At 52.0% G+C, this 14786-nt stretch overlaps 1 protein-coding gene across 2 annotated transcripts in view; it reads right to left on the bottom strand.

Moving 5' to 3' along the window:
- WNT7B (Wnt family member 7B) overlaps positions 1-13318 on the bottom strand; it is a 95246-nt gene extending 81928 nt beyond the window's left edge. The window contains exon 1 of one of the 2 annotated variants that reach the window (XM_050900741.1): positions 13248-13318. In XM_050900741.1, coding sequence (XP_050756698.1) covers positions 13248-13318 — 71 coding nt within the window. Of the gene's footprint in view, positions 1-6063; positions 6147-13247 lie in introns of those variants that run through there. The other variant, XM_050900731.1, reaches the window with a different exon arrangement.
- Between the last annotated feature and the right edge of the window lie 1468 nt (positions 13319-14786).

The following is a 14786-nucleotide window of genomic DNA, read 5'->3' as shown; positions in this document are numbered from 1 at the left end:
AAGTAATTCTGGGCTTGCAATTCTGTGACAAGTTTGTTCAGCTCATTGCTAGTGTAGTCACATGTTCATAGCACAATCCCAGAACCCAAAAGTCATGGAGATTTTGCTTTCGTGCGTAGACATTTTGGTCATGGTTCCCATGACTAGAGGCCTGGCTGCTACCCATACGATTCTTCCTTGTAGAGTGCTATACTGTAATACTATATAGGTTAGATACCTGAGGCAGGTTGGGGTAATGCTGTACAGGAGGGCAGTGAAGCATCAAGGAGGAAAGAGCAAAAATAATGAGAAGAATCAAGCGGACAGGTGAACCTGGAGTTGCAAAAAGCCATCTGTCAGGTAGTTAGCAGGTAGAGGTGGTCTGCCAGTATGCATGAAAGATGCCTGTGAGAGTCCACTGAGGGTAAAACAACATGCAAAGCTTATGGGCTGAAGAAATTGGGCTTGCAACATTAACCAGTTCTGTAATGTGTGGTGTCAGCACGCCTGCAGAACTCCTTTGATCTACAGCTGGTCCCAGCTTTCTGTTGCTTGTGGTGACTTGAGAGGACTAGAGGGTTAAACTGTATTTGGGGGGTTAGGAATCGCTCTGACAGCATTTCAGTCCAAATTACCCAGTCCCATGCACTGAGAAAACACTTGGCACCATTCTACCTTTAGCATGCCATACTGCCAGGTACACGTGGTGCATTTTTTCCATTGCATAAAATGTGTTTGTCAGTCTAACTGTATAATTGCAGCTTGCTTTGTTAAAGATTGTCTTCTGAGGGATTAGCCTTGTTCTTTGTTTAATACACGAGCATATCTACATTTAATCTTACCTACTCATCTGAATATTTAATGGTGCTTTATACCTACTTGTTATATTATGTTAGTAATGCAACATATGTAATAATTCCACGTTGTCATCCTACAAATTCTGGATGCTGCCACTTTTCTTTATAATTACTTAAGTCATTATGTTTTTTCAATGTTGAGGCGTGCTAGACATCTAATTCCCAGAACCTGCTTGCCACAAAGGATTGAAAGATTTGCCTACATCCAAATGCATTTAGATTCAAGGATATTCAGAACTTGAGTGCTTGGCCTAGACCATGGCAGGGAGAGGGGTGGCCAGTCACAGATTTACCAAAGCTCTGTAGTTTTAGACAGGGAATTTTTGTGTGGGTCTCTCGGCGAAATGGTAGACTTTATCTTCTAGAGCTACCAAGAAATCATATCACAATCACTTTCCCATCTTTGTGGGGCTGCTTCAATACATGGAAATAGCCTGTATCAGGCAGGTAAGCCAAGCTCACGGTGATTATGGCAGCCTAGCATGAAAATATTCTTTATCTTTCTTGTTTCTGCTGAGCAAAAGCATTATCTTTAGGTGATCCTGAAAACAGTCAATACCATTTGGAGGTTCACCTGTTCTGTCTCTAAGCCAACACATCTCTGGGGGACAATAAAGTTGAAGTCCTATTCCAAATCCTCTTATACCTGACTATTATTACAGTACTGTGTAAAAGGAGTATCTAAGGATCTCAACAGAGCTATCCTCAGGCACGGGACACTGCACAAATAGAGGTCAAGAGAGCAAGCTTGCCCTAAAGAGTACACAGTCTCAGTTATAAGATGAACAAGGTGCAAAACCAGGGAAATGACAAATTTACACAGCAGTCCAGTGACTGAGCCAGAGGCATTCCTGTTCATACAACAGCCAGTTTTATCACAGAGGTCGACACAGCCCTGATCTAACCGGGATGGGAAGAGTGGGCCAGACTGTGTAGCCCTGACTGTATCAGCTAACGTGGGAGCATCAGTCACGCTGGTTGATATTAATGGTGAAGCAGTGCCCGCCGTCCCCTTGAAGGGTCTGCACCGCAGAGCAGGCTGGCTGTTCTCTGCTTGTGCAGCTCCCTCCCGCACTGCACAGATTAAGAGACAAGCTTCAGGGACTGTCTCCAGCAGTCCTAATCTTTAGGGATTAGGCATGAGTACTTTCCTGTAGGCATATGAAAAATATGCGTTCCTTGTAACCCACTTCCCACGAGTGTGGAGAAGCCCTGTTGTAAAAGATGTGGAATTGTAAGGACGTGGGAGCATCAGCAGAACAGATGCAAAAGGTGCAGAGGATTTTTCTCCCTCTACATTTCCTAATCAGCCAGTAATATCTACTCACTGATATAAATTATTTGCTGTATTATGGTGTTAGAATATGTAGCCGCTTTGAAGATTTATGCTGCTATTACTACATACACACACTCTCTCTTACGAGTTATTCCCAATCGCTTTATAGCAAATAACTGAATTAACTCTGTCTATGTACCAGCAGATAATCCCCGAAATAAGCTTCTTAAGAACCAACTCTCATGTTGCTGGTGAATGCATCCAACCCTAAAGAAGATGAACAGTGAAAGGAGTACACAAATGGAAAGTTAGACTAGCACCATCTTCTTTAGAAGAAGCTAAGTATGTACATGTGTACAGACATATGCGCACTCAAACATGCACTGCAAGAAATGGTGCCAGACAGTATTATATATAATCCTGTTTTTTAGACATTTATACTAATTACATCGATATTATTAAATGTCATTTTTATACTTTAAATATGTAATTGGATTACCAAAATATGTCCAGAGCATTAAAATGCATCAATCATCCTACTACCAGCTATTCTAGCTGCAGTCAGTTTTCTTTTTCAGAAAGTCAGACACTAATTGCTTCTGGTTGTAAAAATGTTTACAGTGGCTCAGCGGGCCAAAGGTTAGTAGGCAAGCACGCCGAAGAAGATTACTTTATCAGATAGCATACTTACAATAGAGAAATCAATTTTATAAAGGAGTTGGTTCTTTAAACTAATTTTGGATGTAGTCTACCATAACTTCACTTTCTTCCCAGCTAGTGCACACAAAACACTGAGGCCCCAGTGCCTTTTTCATTCTGAAAATGAAATTTCATTTCATCATTGCCTTTTTTTCATTCTGAAAAGCCCATTTCCTCACAATGGGATTTTTGCTTTACAGCTTCTCTAGCAGAATAACCAAGCTGCATTGTGTCGTCTCCCCCCGCCCTACCCCGACTCACAGGCACCAAGAGAGACGGAGCACGGACGCCCTGCGCCCGGTTTGCTCATCCGCTACATATTGCCCCTGGTAGTTTTGTCTTCATCCCTGAAGGACCAGCAACTCCGAAACGAGGAGTTGTTCTCATAAGCCAAAAGATGATAGAGATCTCGGGCAAAATTAACATAACCAGTGACAGTCCATGAGAGCTCACTAAATAGCAGCTTGGGAAGCATCCTCCCCTCCAGAGAGCGAGGGTAGCAGAAACAGACACCAGAAGATAATGCTCGAACAGGCTCTACTATGCTTTAATCTTCAAAAGCTACCATTAGTAAGCCAGAGAAGTATATTTACCCACAAGATAAACACCACAAGTTAGCTAGGCTACTATCCATTAAGCACTGAAATAACTCCTCTTTCTTTTAACTTTCAAACGGGAGCGAGGCGAAGCATCGCAGCGTGCCCGGCTCTCCCCGCCGCTGCTCCCCGCTTACTGGGGGCGAAGGGGGGGCCACAGCTGAGATGCAGCAAGCCCGGCCGGAGGCTGGGGCCGGGGGTGGCACGGAGGGAGAGCGGGGAGCGGAGGGGGGGGCGGCGGGCAGCCTCTCCCCACCGGCCCCGGGCGCGCTGCTCTCTCCCCGGGGAGGCAGCCAGCTCCGTCCCTCTGGAGTGATGGATGGAGGGAGGTGCGCGTTGGTTCGGGGCTCCGCTTTGTTGGGTTTCACCTCCTGATCCCTTTCCCTTCTGCTCTGCTGGACTGCAATAGCCACCTCGGCTCCGGCTCCGCGGGTCCAGCTCCGAGTGACCTGCCGCTGAGGGGATGAACTGAGGATGGTACAGGGAAAGGCGAGGGGGCATTATTTATCCGCAACAACTTCTCATTGTCGCGGGGCAGCGCTCAAAAGACCCTCAAGCAGTTCGCTCTAAATAAAGCAGGCATTGCTTCCCTTGTATTTCCCCTCAGCAGTCGCCTTAGTATTATTATTATACTTCTATAGCTTTTGCTTTCGGACCTTATAATTATGTCACACAGCAAGGGAAACCGCTAGCATCCCAGCATCTGGTGTGCGGTTTAAAACTTTTGTTTCAAGATTTGAACTATTTATAGAAGGAAAACTTTGTAGGATAGTAATTTCCTACGGTTTTGAGAAAAATATGGCTACGCTTATATTAAAAGGGTGTATTTATTTATTTATTACGACTCCTTCCTCCTGTTTAAAAAAAAAAAAAAAAAGGATAGCACTGCAATTTTTTTACAAGCTATTGGTCACCTACCAGCAGACATATCCCGCCTGTGAATAGAAACAGGCAGCTCTGGCTATTTGGTTTAATCAATAGCATCCAACCGAATTAAACCTAACGTCCTTCCATAAATCAAGCGCCTTTAAAAATCGGTAGCCAAGGCATGTGCATTTCATTAAGAATTAAGAATGTAGAAATAGGCGTTTAGTTTCTTTTTATGGGTGTGTTTATTCCTACTTTTCTTCCATAGCGGTGGGTTATATTTTTCCATAGCCCACAGAAAATACACACACACACACACACACAGAGGAACACACGCACACGTGCTTGCTTATGTGCGTGTATACAGAGAAAAAACCAAGATGTGTAGATATATAAATCCACATACAGTTCAGGGGTAGGAGCTCAAATCTTGCACCCGCTGGGGTGCAAAAAGGTCCGAGCTCGGCACGGGGGTGGGAGAGAAGGGAAATCCGCCCGGACCCCGCAGCCGAGGGGCATGCGAAGCCGGGGATACCGAGGCGGGTTTTCCCCATCACAGACCGAGCCGAGGTGAGCCCCCCTGCCGCGGCCTCCGGGCCGCCCGGGCCGAACCCGAACCGCCCGCTGCGCTTCCCGGAGCTCCCCCGGGCCCGATCCCTGAGTCTCGGCACGGAGGGGCACGCCGGGGCTGGGGGAGATGCTCAAGGGAGGGAGAAGGGTCCCGATTTTAAACCGGCTCCACCGGCTGGGGGACCTGCCGCCCCCAGCGCCCTCCTCTCCCCACGGCTGCCCCAAAGCGTGGTCAGGTCTCGCCCGGAGCACGGCAGAGCAGCAGCCTTTGACAGCTCCCCGGCAGCCCCTCCGGGCTCCGGCGTGCAGCCCCGGCCTGGCCCGGCTCTCCTCGGCACGGCGGCTGGCCGGCGCGGGGACCCCGGCCCGCCACCCCCGACCCCCTAACGCGGCGCCCGGCGGGGACAGAGACCTGCCGGGGGACCTGCAGGAGCACGACGGCGGACGCTCTCCGCAGCCCGCACGGACTAGCCCAGCCGCTGCTTATCCACCGCAACGTTAGATACAGATATAGATATTAAAAAAAAGAGACCGAAACTCCTTGCAGTCCCACCCACCGACTCTCATTTCCCCCACCCCTACCTCCACCCCCTTCCTCACAAGGAAAAGGTCCTGGAGCCAGCTCTAACTGCGGGACTGGAGATCCCTCCGGAGCAAAAGCAGCCGGCTAGCAAGCGCCTCCGCGGCCGGGGGCTCTCCCCGGGCTGCGGGGCTGGGCGCTCGCCGCCGGCTGCGGCAGCCCCGCGCTCCTCGGGATCTCCGCGCAGAAACACGCTTCCCGCGACGAGCGCGAAGCGATGCCCATCTCCGGTTTGGCAGGAGGAGGAGTCGGGGTCGGAGTCCCCAGGGGAGACGCCGGCCGCTCCGTGCCCCGTTGCCCCGCCGCCCTCCCAAGGTGCGCCGCCCCCGCTGCGGGCACGCCGGGCCCCGGCCCCGCCGGCGGGGCAGCCCCGGGAGTTACCTGGCGGTGTGTACCTTCCCCCGGCAGGGTCCGAGCAGCAGCGCCAGCACCGCCACCAGCACAGCACCTCCGCCGCCACCGCCACCACCGCCACCACCACCATCCTCACCACCACGCACTGCACGGAGCTGCCGCCCGTGCTGGCTTCTCCCGGCTCCCTCTGCTTGCTTTGCGCATTGCCCCTAGGTAGCTGCTAGCGGGGTCATTTCAAACAGTATTTTGAGAAGAAAAAAAAAAAAAAAAATCTGGATCACTTACAGGTAACTCCCACTGGTAAGGATGAGGAAAATCTGAGGGTAATACACTGAGAGTAACACACTGCGAGATGAAAAAAGGATCATGGCTGAATCCCGTTTACACTCTTGGAGTTCGCTTCCTTGGTTATTCCTTTCTGGCCCCCCTGGTCGTAATTCCCCACCCTTTTTGGTGTCAGCTGTGGCTTGAATCTGAGTTGGAATCCAGTCCCTTGGGCTTGGGGGGGCTTTGTCTGTTTGTTTGTTTGTTTGTTTGTATTGTTGTGTCTAGTATTCCCCTGGTGCTAATGCTGCTCCCTGTGCAGAGTATGTGCTGCTGCTGCTGCTCTCGCTGCTGCTGCTGCCTCTGGGCTCCTGCCTGTCATGTCTCAGTGGTTGGAAGTTGTTACAGTGGGTTCTCGTGTTGGAATGAGGATGGTTTAAGGGATTTGGATGGCAGAAAGTGCCTCTCTCTCTCTCCCCCCCCTCTCTCTGTAACTCTCCTGAGACTCGGGGCTGCCATTGGGCAGTCAGTCACTGCAATCCGCCTACTTTTTTCTCTCCCTCTCCCTTTTTTTTTTTTTTTTTTTTTTTAAAGGGGAGGATGACAATGGAGAGACACTGATCTAGCCCGGGCTGCAATGAATCCGTGCTCCCTGGCTGAGCCCTCTCCGTACGCTTCGCTCCACAAGCGCTCCTCACCCGCTTCATGGGGCATTTTTAAAGCTCTCCCTCGGCGGGCTGCGGGCGGCTGGCTCCCTGCGTCTGCCGTGGCACCCTTTCAGCTCGCCCTGGGAGAGATCCTGAAGGAGCTGGCAGCTCCCAGCTCCACTCTCGGTTAATTGCTTTATTATGGGCGGCTGCCCCAGTTCCCCCGAAGGGCTCCGCCGTCCCTCCAGCTTCGGCAGGGGTTTGGCTCTTGTTGTCCCCGGTGTTGAAAATTAAGCTCCGGTTTCAGGGGGATCTTTCAAAAAAAAAAAAAAAAAAAAAAAGACGTATATGTAGTCGTAGCCCGCCTGAATGAGAAATAAAGACATGCACACTCGTAGCTTCCTGGCGGGATTGGATTTCGCGTGAGAGAAGGGGAGGGAAAGGACCGGTGCGAAACAGCCGGTGTAGGGGGGCGAGCGGGGGGCGTCTGCCGGCGGCTCCCGGCAGCTCCCGGGTCCCCGCACCTCTCGCCGCTCCCTCAGGAAGAGCTGTCGTCTCCTCTCTTCCCTCTCCCTCTCTCCTTCCTGAGAAGATGCCGGTCCGAAGAGACGTTTCCCGGCAGGTTAGTTGCCTCTCCCCTGCCTTTCCCCCGAGCCGGGCGGCTCCTGCCACCTCGGCACCGCCGCGCCCCGGGGCGAGGGGATGCTCGACCCTTCCCCGCTCCGCCGGGCGGGAGCCCTTCGCCCCGCGTAGCCCCAACCGTGCAAGAGACAGTCGCTTTTCCTCTTTGCCTCGTTGGGCGTTTGTCCTTTTTTTCGGAGGAAAGAAAAAGAAGTTTTAGTGGTGGGAGAGACGGTGGAAAGACGTGCTCTGCGGATGCCGGGGTTAGGGTTTGAAAACGAACCCCGAAAGAGAAACGTGCACCGCAGATAATTTAACACAAAGGCAGCCGAAACGAGCAAGAACCAGGCTCCGAAGTCTCCTCGGTCCGTAGGGTTTGTAAACGTTCGTCTCGGGTTAATTGCCTAATGACTGAAGGAGTTTTCTTGGCCAAGAGCTCTTCCAAACACCCTGGGAACACCTCCTCCAGTTAACCAGTCCCAGCACATGGGTGCAGCTGTCTCCGTGACACAACGAAATATTCCTTCAGATGGAATGGGAATTGCAGAATTGGGGTAAAAACGTTGTCTGCCGCCCAATATGCGGCAGATAAATATCTTCTCGGGGTTTGGTTTCATTTAACCACTTTCATCTACAAGTTCAGTGCAGACGCTGGGACAGTCAACGTCCTTTTGAGAAACGCTAATCTCGATTAATAAGAGACAGAAGCTTAAGCCTTTCAACGATTATTTACATCGCAGAATCGTCTTATTTATAATTCTTTAAGATTCTAAAATCGTCGTATTTATAATTCTGTAAGTGTGTGTGTGCGTACGTATACATATATATATAGACATATAGATGCGTATCTCCTGTAACGCCCGTTCTCCCTCTCAGACATGCAGGCTGTGGTTGGGGCAGCTGTGCTGAACGTGAACTAGGAGAACGGGTAGCCACTTTTGATGTTTTATTTCTAGCATTTGTTCGGCTTCGGATATATTTTTAAATGTGCATCTGCTCTTAAAGATGTGTCTGGGGAAAAGAAGAAAAAAAAAGTGAATTGTAAAAATGCAAAGTAAATGCTGGCGCTGGAAAACTTCGACCTGGTGCTGTCAGAGTTTGACCCAGTCCACCTGAAACGAAGACGGTTTACCAATGTCCACAATTTTCGGATCGAAGCTGGTTTTATCCACAGCTTAGCTGTGTTGTGGGAGGAAACTTGTATAAGATAAACCAAATCGCGCCGTTTCTCTTCGGAAGTTAATTTTTATTCTAAAACCACAGGCCGGCTATTACGTCGGAAAATTAATGATGATGATGATGATAAGAATAACCTGCTAAATTCCATCCAAATGGTTTCTATAAGTATGTCAGCCAGGGGTAGCGAGAAGTGCACTTGTTTTGTTGGTTGAAGCCGAATATATTCCCTTCAATAAAATGATGTGGCACTGGAGGAGAGGGTATTGTCAGTAACACCTAATATGGGCATTTCAGCATCTGTCGTTTTTTGTTCCACAAACACGTGTATTTTGGACAAAATAGGGGCAGAACGGCACTGAAATGGTTGTCGACACCATAGTCGGGCAGATGAAACAGAGCAGGTACGAATAAAATATTTCCTTTTTTTTTTTTCTTTTATCTGTCTATTCCCAGGTGCGGTTTCTTTCTTACCCCAAACCTGGAGAGTGTCAGGCACAAGAGCACGTTGGAAGCCGGTAAGAGCTCTGAAGGTACGCCCGGTAGGCAACACACCGGACTCCTTTCTGGTCGGAACCGGGTATTTCTTGTATCTCACCGAGCTGCAAGTCTAGTGCCAGGGGAAAGAAGGGGGGGAATGATGAGTCTCTCAAAACGAGCGGATGTCTGGTTGGCGGGGAGGGCGAGGAGTGGCGGCGGCGGCAGCAGCAGCAGCACAACGGAGGGTGCCCGTGGAGGGGCCGGGGAGCGTGTCGTCCCGCCGGGACGACGGTGCCAGGCAGCCCCGGTGCCGCAGCCGCACCGTCCGGGGCTCCGAGCGTAAATCCCGCGGGTCTCCTCCCGGGGGCCCCGCGGCCTCGCCGGGGCTCCCGGCGCTGCCACGTGGTGCCCGCCGTCGAGGCTGCGCCCCAGCCGCTGCCTGCCGCGGGGCCGGGGGGCCGGGCCGGGCCGGGCGGCCGGACAGCCCCGGGGATGGGCGAGGGGAGCGGGATTTCGTTGGCCGTTTGCTGCAAACGCCGCAAAGCCAAGGCGAGCTTCGCCGTAGGGGCGGGGAACGGGGTCGGCTGGTCCCGTTCCCCGCCGCAGAGTCCCCGGGAGTCCCGAGAGGGAGCGGCGTGCTCCGGCCTCCCCGGGAAGGGCCGGGATGGGGGAGCGGAGCCCCCGCCCCGCAGCCCTGTGCGCCCCCAGCTCCGCTCGGTTTTGCCGCCGGGGCACGGAGGAAGGGTCCCCACCGCCCCCCGAAGGGGTGCCGGCGCCTTTCGTTGCCCCCTTGGGCAGCGCCAGCTCCCACCGCCTGCATCCCTCGAACAGCGCCTTGACCACCTCCCCGCGGGAGGGGGGGTGTCCTCTCCGCTCCCCTTGGCGCTGCCCCGCTGCCCCCCTTCTTTCCCTCCAGAAAAGATAAAGAGGAAAAGAGGGTGGGTTTTGCCCCCAGAGCCCTGATCCGGGCACTGCCCGCGGCTCCGTCTTTCCGAGGGTCACATCACTCATCGCCAGAGCATCCGCTGTGATTTGCATCTGTGGTACAGCTGTGATTTTTAACTTCCGACGTATTTATTAATTAAACTGGAGCCTAGTGCTCTGCGACCTTCGCAGGAAATATTTCTGTTTCAGTCCTGCTGCTAGCCGAGGTCAATATTTGATGTGATCTATTTTCGCGAGGGGATACGTGGAGTCAGCAGGATTGCAGACGCTTTACGCTTCGGTGCCCGGACGGAAACGTCATCGACAGAAATGTCAAGGGATGCTTCAACTCACGCCTCTCTCTCCAGCAAACTCGGGGATAGGAAATACAAATGGGAACAACGGGAATTCCGTGAGAGGGAGGACTACCTGAGCGGGATCTTGCTCTCTCCTCCTAACCGGACATAGCGGCTTCTTTACAGTACCCTGCCATGTCATACCATGGGACACCCCCCGCCCCGTCCAACAGCTGGGTGAATACTTATGTATTGCGTTATTTTCTCGCCCCTCGGTCTCACGTTTGCCACTGAAAGTGGAGCTTTTAGCACGTTTTATTAAGACATGAACACGTGCTCCACAGCAAAGGGGGAAAAAAAAAAAAGCGCCTGCCAAGTCTAACCTCTTTGCGATCGCTGACACAATGGCTGTCTCCTTCACGCTGCAAAATAAACCTAATGCTCTGGAAGACAAACTACGTTTTATCTCACTTCATCTTCCCCCCCTCTTCTATGCAAAGAGCTCACTAGAAAAGGTATCATTACACTCAAAGGATATGGTTTCAACAAAATGGTAGTTCCAGTGGCTGATGAAAGAGGAAATAATTGCATCCCACATGCCTAGCCTAGAAGTAGCCCTGGATCTCAGAGCAAATTTCTCTCCTATTGTTCAGAGAAAGTGAAGTATCCTCATCGCCTTACAGGCATGGTGATGGATCTGATAGGGTTTCTGTAAGGGCTTTTACTGTTCCTGCTGTCTACTCGGTTTTACTTCCAGACTCAGTCCAACAGCATTCTTGTGATTCTTGCTCTGAATCCCCTTCTAAAACAGCCACAATCAATTTCGAAAGAGATCTGCCTTCCAGACTGTAACATGTGCCCAGTCTTCTGTTCCCTTTAAAAATAAAACCGCAGTGAAAGCGAATAGCAATACCATTACCCTTATTTTGCAAAGCATTTTCTTTGAGCTCCCCTGCCTCTCTGTGAGGGATGTGTTGTACGAAGCCCTCCAGCTATTGAAGTGGACGGGGTGCCCCCATCATCGCTTCATTTATGGACACACAGCCTCACCAAATTCACTTCTCATCTAAACCCCTGTCAATCTGAGCCTGGAGGACGACAGAGCCCATCGCTGCCGACCACAGCTACGACAAAGGGCGGCGCAGGTATTTAGTCCCGCAGAGGTCAGAGCACCGAAAACACCCTCCTGTCTCCAGCAGGCAGGATTTGGGGCTACCCCCGGGCATGTGCGCCGGCCAGGGCAGGGCTGGACGCGGGCTCCTCACTGGGGCAAGGCAGCGAGCAGCGCGGAGGGCGTCTCCCGCCCCCCTCGCCTCCGCCTCCGCGCATCCTCCGCGGGTCGCCTGCGGGGCAGCGCCGTGCTCCGCCGGCCCCTGCGGCGGCACCTGTGGCTGCGGGGGCGGGCCGAGAGCCGTGCCAAAACTAAACAAACAAACAAACACACAGGGATGCAATCCGGCTGGTGCCCGCCGAGCAACCTGCTGGGGACCCTCCGGAAGGCAGCCCGTGGCTTTCGCCGGCGCCCTGCAAACGAGACAGCCCTGCCCTTGCTGCCCGCAGCTGGGGGAGCTCCCGGTGGGGGTCACCGACCCTGCCTGGGCAGCGCCGCTTCCCTTCTCAGACCCGAGGAGCCTGATTTAATTCCTCTCCCCCCCCCTTACTCCCCCCCCTTCGGTGTAACCTTAATCCTCGGCTCTGGCGTGCTCCCTCTTGCCGATTCCCTCCCGTCCCCCGCCAGCCCCCTCCTCCCGCGGCTGCCCGGGCTGCTGACAGCGGGGACAGGGCTGTCCCCGCCGCGCATCGTGCCCGGAGCAGCGCCCGCGGCGGCGGGGCGGGCGGGCTGCGCGGCCCCAGCAGGTCCCGGTAGCCGGGCCGGGCCGGGCCGGGCCGGGCAGCTCCGCGCTTGCCGCTGCGCCGCTGCCCTCCCGCTCCGGGACGGGACGGGACGCTGCGCCGTGCTGCCGGCCGGCCTGCCCGTCCCTCCGGGGAATTGCCCCCACTCTCCTGCCTTTGGGGGCTGCCCTTTGGCTCCCCCTCCCTTCCCCGTATTGATTTCAAGGTGGGAAGCAAGCGTTTTTGGATTGCAACTCACCTTATGCATTCTTGATCATTTAGAAAAAAAAAAAAAATCCCGCAGCTATGCAAAGACAGGATCTTTAAAGAGTTTGTAGCTCGACAGGTAAGGACTCGGCTGGGGCTCAGGAATGTGGAAATTCAACTCAAGTCAGCCTACTGCGACGAGCAATATTAATAAGGGCATACAGGTACGGCGGTAGAGGCAGAGGGGGAGAGGGAGAAACTTGGCAACTAAAATAACAGAGTGATCTCGATCGCGGCGATCAAATACCGAGGAGCAAACAGCGGGCTTCCCGGGAGCCCCCGCTGCCAGCCGGCCTGCGGGCCCCCGAGCCGGTCCCTTCGGCGGAGCCCGCTCGGCTTCCCGGGCGCTTCAGCGCGGAGGTAGCCGGACCAGTTGTCAAGTTAATTTCAACACGTCCGTGTGATGGATAGAAACGCAAATTGTGTCTAGGCCTGCATAAAACAAATCCCTGAGTGCAGGTTCAGAGCAGGGATTCCCCTCCTCCCGCCCCTTTCGCCTTTTTAATACTTAAGCTCTCTGCTCTATTGTCCCAGCAGCAGCGGCTGAGTTAACTCTGTCAGGCTGCCCCTTTTTTTTTTTTTTTTTCTGAGGGTACTGTACGCCAGAGATAATATTTAAGTTCGCTTAAGCAGTACAAAATACAAGGATCCGTCATCACCCGCGACCGGCTCCCTCCAGGCTCGGCGCTGCTGGAGCGCCTCGTCGCTGGGCGGCCCCGCAGCCGGGCATCGCCCCGCCGCGCTGCCCCGGCACCGGGGAGAAACACGGGCGTCTTCTGGGGGCTGCCACCGCTTGGACACCCGGGGGAGCGGGGCGGGGAGGGAGAAATAGTCACCTTTTTCTTTCTTTCTTTCTTTCTTTCTTTCTTTCTTTTTTTTTTTTCCTTTGCAACATTTTGTTCACAACTTTGTAATAACGTGACCCAAAAGCCAAGGAGATTTGTCGTGCACAAGGACTTACCCTAATCTGACATAGATGACTCCAAAGCATAGAAACACGTAGAAAATCCACTTCCGAAAGTTTCTGTGCATGATCTAGAGAATGGACTGAGCCATAAAAATTGCACAAAAAGTCGAACTGATCTTGTCGATTAAATCCCAGTCAAGAGCATTGCTGAAGCTACCCAGGAGGAAAGCCGGCCGAACTGTAAAAAATCAACACCGTGCAGATAAGCAGCTCTTCCCAGAGCCATGGTGACCGAAACCGGCTCTGATATTAAAGCTAAAGAGGGAGGGAAAAATAGAAAGAGCTGCTCAAAACGGTAAAACAAAAACCCAAGACAGACAGTCTGAGGGAGAAAATGAGCAAGCACTGATCTTCATCAACTGCCTCATAGAGCCCTGAAGTTCAATGTGTTTTTACTTGTTCTGACTTCCCCAGGTAACACTACGTATCTTGCAATCTATGGCTCCAGGTAGGAGGATCTCTCTCTCTCTCTCTCTCTCTCCCTCCCCTGCTCTTCCCCCCACCCCGTATGTGTCAGGATCTTATACGTATCTTATCTGTCTGTGTGCATGTGCGTGTGCGAGTTATGCGTGTGTTTGTGTTTCAGAAGGCATGTCCTTAAGCCGGAGTGTTGGGGAAAACACATGAAACGTATCCAATTAGGGAAATAAAGGACTCGTCCTCTCAAACCGAAGCATTTTTTCATTTCCTCTAGCATGGTAACGCGGCTGGATTTGCAATGTATGGACTTCGCAAAATAGATTGTTAAAACTGCCCCCTCCCCCCCCCAATCAAAAAGAGGCAGGCGTTAACCCCCGTTTGCTTACGGCTCCGTATCCTAAAAGGCGATGTGTGTGTGTGTCCAGACTATTTGTCTTTGGCCATCCGACGCTGTTGCACACTTACAAACGCCTGTCACTAAATTTGATTTCATTTTCCACCGTAAGAAAATATTCTTCCTCCTTTAAGAAACAGATATACTTGGCTTTTAACATGAGTTTAGGATATTCACTTTGCTGCTTCTAGGGAGATTAATCGCTGAGACAAAAACTCACTTTGTGTTCAGACACTGACAGTCAAGCAAGGCTTCTTTTTGTTTCTGTCTTTTCTTTTTTTCTCTCTTTTCTTTCTTTCTTTGTTTCTCTCTTTTCTTTCTTTCTTTCTTTCTTTCTCTCTCTTTCTTTCTCTCTTTCTCTGTCTGTCTTTCTGTCTTTCTTGTCTTTCTTTCTCTCTGTCTTGTCTGTCTTTCTTTCTTTCTTTCTCACTTATTTCTGAGCTGCTCAGTTTATCCCTGCATTCTGCGGAATTATCTATTCCAGTCTACTACACAATGTGTGCCTGTCTGGAAGCATATATCTGCACGCATATGCACGCTTAAATAGCACTCAAATACAAGTTTGGGGGCTGTGGTGAGTTATATAGATATGGATAAACCTGTGCACCTATGCCTACTTATACACATACATTTATATACATGTAGTAACAGTAAGCATAGATAGCTCTAGGCATCTCTTAAAGAGAATCGGCTAAACACACACCAGTAGAGGCTGAAAG

This window comes from Gymnogyps californianus, chromosome 1 (assembly GCF_018139145.2).
Source record: "Gymnogyps californianus isolate 813 chromosome 1, ASM1813914v2, whole genome shotgun sequence".
In the NCBI taxonomy this organism is placed as follows: Eukaryota; Metazoa; Chordata; class Aves; order Accipitriformes; family Cathartidae; genus Gymnogyps; species Gymnogyps californianus.
The sequence above is the reverse complement of the archived record's forward strand: the minus strand, read 5'-3'. Positions and strand labels throughout refer to the sequence as shown.